Source organism: Fusarium proliferatum (genome assembly GCF_900067095.1).
Source record: "Fusarium proliferatum ET1 genome assembly, contig: FPRO_scaffold016, whole genome shotgun sequence".
In the NCBI taxonomy this organism is placed as follows: Eukaryota; Fungi; Ascomycota; class Sordariomycetes; order Hypocreales; family Nectriaceae; genus Fusarium; species Fusarium proliferatum.
The window spans coordinates 740,499-747,996 of NW_022194805.1; the positions used below are offsets into that span (position 1 = coordinate 740,499).

Below are 7,498 nucleotides of genomic sequence, written 5' to 3' on the forward strand. Positions count from 1 at the left end.
AGTGTCGGCACTGCTGTTAATATCAGCAATCTTCTTATTAAATACTCAACCAAATTAAGGGTTAGAGACTAACGTCAAGGGCCCTGGCACTTTTCTCTCTTTCCTACTCTAAATAACTCTTATCTACATATTGGCGATTTTACTATATTAGATAAAGGCTTATTATTATATCTTTACAATCTATTAGAGTTAGGCAAAAACAATTATTGCCTTAGCATTATTTTGGACCTATATTTACCACTTGAATGTTTGCAATTCACCTGGATTCCAGTAGCAATTAATATATATTATTTGCCAGCCCTAGTAACTCTAAATCGCTGCAAAAAGATTCTTCATAGGTAGAAATTATATTTTTAACATCCACTCTTAATGCCTCTAGATATCCAATACTGTAACCCGCCTCCTACCCTAAGGTTTATCAATCCATGGTCGGGCCAGGTGAAAGTTTTAGAGAGATACAGTTATGTTATAATTTCATCGGTATCGATAGCGGGCGTTATCTATGTCCGTCCACTCACAGTATCCACAGTTCCCCGAGCCGACCCGGTAACCCCGTCCCGGTAACCCCGTCCCGGGTAAAGTGTCGGATGCAGGGTACAGATTCCGGAGTAGCATTGAGTACGAGGCGGAAGGCACTGCAGCAAGGTATACTAACCTCCATTGACTTGTTTTGACTCACGATGGTACGAAGTCTGTGTTTATTCCGCTCTGCTGTTGACAAAAGGGCGAGTAGAGGTACTGAAGCATGAAATTACTGCGTGTTTGGAGAAATTTGGAAAAAGACCACCCGGTTGCAAGAACCTCATGGCACTGCCTTTCGGATGCCACATTCTGCGCTGTTAGACTAAGGTACCTCTACCAGGTAGCCTGTTCAGGCCGCACAGGTATGTATATAGTGAATTAGTTATAAGAACCTTGCTCGGGACCTCGGGCGACAAGTTGGCGAACCCCGGGAAGAACACGTAAGAACTCTAACTCTTTTAGTTCAAGGTGATGTCTATCATTTCCTGAAATAGATAAAGGATACCATTATTAAATGATGGATTGATAATCCGGAATTGAGGGCAGAAGCACGCGGACATGTACACCGCACTGAACATGTTGCCTGGTTTGAGGTTCAGTGTGGGATGGTATGAGGAGGGAGTTGAACGGTAATATATAGTCGTCCATCTTGAGGCTTTTATTCTTCATTCATATTGAATTCATCTTGACATCCGAAAAGCCAGACAAAATGGCACAAACCTCACAGACCTTCTCTGTACCTGTTATATTTACCGAGCTCGACCATGAGCCAAAGAACACCTGGATTGAATATGGAGCCCCTGAGAGGAGAACCCTTGCCAAAGGATGGGCCAAAGAAGAGGGTCGGAAGGCATTTACAGTCGATACAGTCTGGGAGAAGGATATCCGTATTCCACTCCGAGATGGTGTCGAGCTCTTAGCTGACGTTTTTCGTCCACTCACATCCGACCACAAACCTGTCCCAGCTATTATGCCCTGGAGCCATTATGGCAAGACAGGAACCGGTATCCAGCAACTCGATATGTTTCCGTGGAGAGTCGGCGTGCCTCGCTCTGAGACAAGTGGTCTGGAAAAGTGGGAGGCTCCTGACCCTGCTGAGTGGACTGCCCGCGGTTACGCGGTTGTCAACATCGACGCTCGGGGGTCTTTCAAATCCGGTGGTGATCTCTATGTGTATGGGACTCAAGAAGGCCGTGATGGTTACGACTGTATCGAGTGGATCGCGCAGCAAGCTTGGTGCAATAAGAGGGTCTCCATGGCCGGGAACTCATGGCTTGGGACAACGCAATGGTTCATCGCTGCTGAACAACCTCCTCATCTGGCTTGCATGGCACCTTGGGAGGGGCTTGGAGACTACTACAGGGAGTCTATCTGTCGTGGTGGCATTCCCGACCATGCATTCTGGGATTTATTGATGGACTGGACGTGCGGTAAGTGTTATCTTCTCTCTCTATCTGGGGGCTGTTCGAGAGCCCTCTCTGACGTTACATATCCCCTTAGGACCAGGGAAGCGTGAGGATGCCGGTAAGATGGTAGAAAAGTATGGAACTTGGAACGATTATTGGGAGGACAAAAAGCCGAAGCTTCGAAACATCATTACTCCGATGTATGCCACTGCCAGCTTCTCAACCAGGCTACATACCGAAGGATCACTCAGAGGATTTCAGCTCTCTCGGTCATCTGAGAAATGGTACGTCTACTGTTAGGGTGAAGCTCATTATCTACCTAGATTGATGAAACATCATAATAGGTTGCGCTGGATTGTAACCCAGGAATGGCACGACCTTTACCGGCCAGAGAATAATGACGACTTGCAGCGATTCTTCGACAAGTACATGCTCGACAAAGACAATAACTGGGAACATACACCTCGCGTCCGATACTCACTTCTGGGCTACAATCGTCCAAGCGTGATCCACTTGCCGGCTAATCAGTATCCACCAGCAAAGTTCAAGTACGAAACCTTGTTTCTCGATGCGACCAGCGGAACTCTAGGGTACGATAAACCGTCAGCTGAGGGCGTGATTGAGTACCAAGCGGATTCGCCTTCTGACAACGGATGCTCGTTCGTCTACACCTTCGAGGAGTACACCGAGCTGTGTGGTATCTCGAAGGCCAAAGTATACATGTCAACACCTGATCATGACGATATGGTAAGTCTTTTCTTTAGGGGCGTACATCATAATATTCAATCTTAAACTAACTGTCTCAGGACGTCTACGTCGTGCTACGTAAGCTCGACAACAACGGCAAAGAACTGTGGCATAAGAACATTCCCATGGAAGACCTTCCAAAGGGCACAACAGAGGCCGATATTCCGAACCATAACGTCTGGTAAGTTTTAACCATACTTCAGCTTATCAATAGCCTCTGGCAACAACTAATTTTGTACAGGCGCTACATCGGACCCAACGGCCGTCTTCGTGCATCGCATCGCGCCGTCACCTATGAGTCGCTTCCGGACCTTAGCCCAGATGGATACGAGAAACTGATGGGACCCGCGTACGTGTACCATCCGCATACAGCAACACAACCATTACGCCGCGACCAAGTTGTCGAGCTTGAGATTAGTCTCTGGCCTGGAGGTATTATCTTTGATGCTGGGGAATCAATGAGGCTCGAGTTTGCGGGCAGAGTTCAAATTCTGCAAGATTTTGATGGCGTGAACGAGCATCTGGTAAATTACAACGTTGGGCGGCATAGGCTACACACAGGTGCAGGATATGAGTCTCAGTTCTTAGTGAACCTGTGGAGGAACGGCAAACAAGGTGACATCGTTGAGGAGGCTTAGACTGGGTGTTACAATGCCATGAGTTAGGGCAAACAACAGGGCATATATAAATTAGGATAGTATGAATCCGATAGATTGAAATGTATGGCAGCTTGTATAGGAGAGTTAGGTCTCCTTAGTAGCTTATATATAATCCATTATTAAGATCGATGCTTGACTAGAACTAATTAGGAAGTAACTATACCAAGCTAGGTAAGGCATACTTTAAGCAAGCAGGTTAATATTATGACCCTAGCGTTTACGTTATGTATATATAAGGGATCTATAAAATTTACCTAATAAGAATATAACTGCCTAAACTAACTATTAAAAGGTATATTTAATAATAGACTAATTTAATATAAGACTAATTAATATTAAACTAATAACAGTCTAAAAGTATATTACACTAAAACTAATAATAACCTTACTTACAGTTAGCCTTATTAGAAAATACTTTAGTATATAGAATATATTTATTTACACATTTATAGATTTTAATTTACTAGCTATTAATAAAGCTTCTTTATATTAATTAAGCCTAATATATATTAAATCTACTATTAAGAGATATAACATTTTAATAACTACTTAATATTATGCCTTATATAATCTGCTAATAATAAACCTAATATGGCTTAGTTTATCTACAGTTAGGAACTAACTGTTATAGAAGTTAATATTAATTTACTTTTATAACTATCCTACCTAAGATATTAAAAGATAAGCCTAAAGAGAAAAAAAGAAAGAGTTCTTAAAGCCTATTATTAATATTATTATCTTAAAGTGTATTAAATTAGTAAAAGTTCTCTATTACTAGCCTAATAACTTAACTAAAGATTAAATCTTTTAGCTTAAGATTAAAACCATTAATCTTATAGTAGCTCTTTATAATAAAAGAGAGATAATTAAGTATAATTATATTTAAGAGAGAGTTAAAGCCTATCTATCTATAAAGATTAAGCCTCTTAAAGTAAAATATAAAATATTACCTAGCCTTAATTAATTCTCTCTACTTCTATATATTATATAATACCTTAATTATATTAATAATAAGTAACTCTCCTATAAAAAGTATATCTTTATATATTACTATCTAACTGTTATAAATAACTATTTTAATAATTAGCATTTAACTAAATATAAATAAGCTAAATAAAGCAGTAAGAAAATATTATATAAATATCTTAAATATTAAAAGCTTAAATTTTAATATATAAATCACTTCTAAAACTATATTTAAAAAGTCTATAGTATTACTTTACAGTTACTAAAGTAAGTGCAATAAAGGTAATAGTAAAAAGAAAGGCACCGCCAAATAGTTAAAAAACAGGGCCTATAAGTATAATAAAGAGTAGATATAGACCAGTCATTAATATACAATATAAGAAAACTCACTAGGTGTCGTCCAACGTCTGGTCATGCTTCAATTCGATGACGTTAACCTACGCTATGGCCACCAGCTACTGTAAAACTAAACTTATTGTTACAGATATACTAGGAGGGGAGAACTATCAGTTCTTACTATCTTATTAAGCGGAACATGAGTTTATGCCCAATCGATGATGTTCGATTCTTGAGATACGTTTTTAGCAAGGCACGCTTGCTTCCCTTTATGTCCGATAGACTGTGTCCTTAGCAAAGGCTCATAAAGTACGGTACAATACAGTGAGAGTCCAGCACCATCACAAACAAGTTCGGTCCCCTCCGACGCTGGCACTTTTGCTCGATTCGAGGAATGGCCTCTCAAAAACGTTTCTTTGAAGCGCATCACCGAGGGCGACAAGACGGCGTTTCAACTGCAATTTGAATGGACCCCTGATCCAAGTCAGCCGCATACTGACAGATCCACATCACATTCTAAGGAGGGCAGAGAGCCCCCTAAGGCTTCGCTTTCGGCGACAAGGTCATCCGGTGGGAAGTGGACGCCGGAAGAGGAGAACAAGGTACGCACGATGAGGCAAGATGGCTGTTCTTGAGCCGAGATCCAGTGCGCCCTTCCACATCGTTCCCAGGACGCTGGGCTCAAAGGGAGAGGAGCGTGGCATCCTGAAAGCCACCTAGACCGCTGCTTAGCCAGCTTCGTCACAACATCGGCACATATTCCGAGTGTCATTAAGGGATCGGCACTCAAGCAAGGGCGACGAGACATTGGGAAGCGGCCACAGGGAGCAGGGATCCGAGGCAGCAGAAACTTCTGTGCTGCATTATGATGTTGGAGTTATGTGTTGTTTCCACAGAAAAGTGCAAGATCGAAGCCGCTTCACAAGGATAGCATGTACCCACAACACCCCGGACTTTTCAGTAGGGTGTCTCAAAAAAAAAAAAAAAAAAAAAGGTATACCTATTGGCTTATAGGTCGCTTAGCTCCCGGGAGAGCCAACTTAGCAAGCTAAGTTATTCCCAAAATTGCAAGACTGCCCTAAAACTGCGGGAGCTGATGCGTGGCCCCGGAGTCCCCATGAGTCTCTATTCCCGGCAAGTCGGATCGCTCAGAAGCATCTTAACTTGGCAAAACCTGATTACTAAGTCGCTGAGGCGAGTTATCGTGGCTGCCGCACTGTGAACCGCTTGCATTTCGATGCTCACAAAAATGCAGCGCTGCTCTTGAACTGGCTGGCTTGATATTAATGGGAAACAGGTGGCACGTCCTCACGGCTATTGGTGACTACATTGCCGTCGCAGTCGTTGACCTACTAACTTCAGAAGAGGCATCTTCGGAGCTCAATGATTACTATCGTGCAGTTGAAGGGCCGGGTAAAGTGTTGGGACAGGGAATAGAAACAACAGTCTACTTTTATTTTAGTACCTCCTTGACAGTCATAAGGCACAAATACATCGCGTGCAAGGGATCGACAGGGATATCATCCAATCATAATCTAGTAAAATTACGGTACTTCCTTCGCAGGCATTTCTTGCCTGTGATAGAAGTACCAACATTCAGGCCGTTTACAAATAGCCACATCACAACAGTCACAACCCCACTGCGTACTGCTGCCGGCCTTTCTGGGGGTGGCCCTACGGTTGAGGCTATCGTCAGATGCCTCAATTAACGGAGCCCGTCTTCTTCGGCCTCTTTGAGAGCTGCGGGATCGAGGGCCAATTTGAATGCCCTGACATCCTAGGCAACGCTCTTGTTTCTTCGTTAAAATGAACGTCATAGAGTTTTTAGTGGAGAAAGTTTTGAAGTACTGATACTATGACTAATCTAGAGTGGGTCGGCGAAGTATTTGTGCCTTATGACTGTTAAGGAGATAAGAAGAATTCTAGCTTTATGTAAAGATTTTGGTATACTAGGTAGTTAAGAAGTATCTGATTAGATAGAAATGTTATAGGTTAAGGGATTTTTACTACACTCGCTTGTCTGTTGCCCTCACTTATTAAACACGTTATAATGCTTTACCTAACTACCCTGCGGTTATATCTTAAAATGCATTGCCTATCGCGTTATCATTTCTTATCTTATCTGCTTGAGATTATCTTATCGCAGTCATATTCCCAGCCTCATCGTTAGTTCGTTAGTCATCAGTTTCATTCGAATGCTCGTGGCGGAAAATAGATGTTCCATTTCCCCCATCCGCCCCACAGCAACCCAACATACCAGAGATATCAGTCAGTCTGCAAGTAAGAATCGCAACCAAACTAAACAACACACCCAGAGCGCTATTCGATATGATTCAAATAGTATCTGCAGACTTTTAGTATAAGATATATAAAGTATTAGAAGAGAATCTTAGTATTACCGGGTAAATAAGCTTTAATACTAATATCCTCTCATTTCTTCAACGAAAAGCTGCCACTCGACGCAAGGCGGTTGGTACCGCTGGTGTGAAAGATGGGAAAGATTGTTCACCGGTGGATATCGAAACCGCCGGGGCACTTGTGTCTTCCAACAGTATTTCCATTGCTGCTCCTCTAGGTCCTCCTCTCAAGGTCATCGTCTTTACCATCACGGATATAAGAAACTTCAATTAAGAAGGAGATCATATTCCAATTCCCTACTATAACATCACCAATTAACTCCCTGCAGTGAAATTGCATCACTCGACTTAAAGTATTTAGAAAGTACTCTGTATTGAAGAAAGAATGGGTTCTGCATGGGTTAGTCACATGGGTCGCCTAACTCCACAAAACAACGCCCGGAGTAAACGTCAACGAGATAAACGACCTCAAACTCTAGATGGATTACCGGAAAGCTTGAAATTA

General features: G+C 42.3%; 1 protein-coding gene across 1 annotated transcript; it reads left to right on the top strand.

Annotated features, from left to right (window-relative positions):
• Positions 1-1,231: 1,231 nt before the first annotated feature.
• On the top strand, positions 1,232-3,313 carry FPRO_08796 (uncharacterized protein; the record flags this gene model as incomplete). Its single annotated transcript, XM_031224735.1, has 5 exons — positions 1,232-1,952; positions 2,023-2,212; positions 2,273-2,675; positions 2,735-2,856; positions 2,917-3,313. The coding sequence occupies 5 exons, from the start codon at positions 1,232-1,234 to the stop codon at positions 3,311-3,313; spliced, it is 1,833 nt and encodes a 610-aa protein (XP_031089965.1).
• Between the last annotated feature and the right edge of the window lie 4,185 nt (positions 3,314-7,498).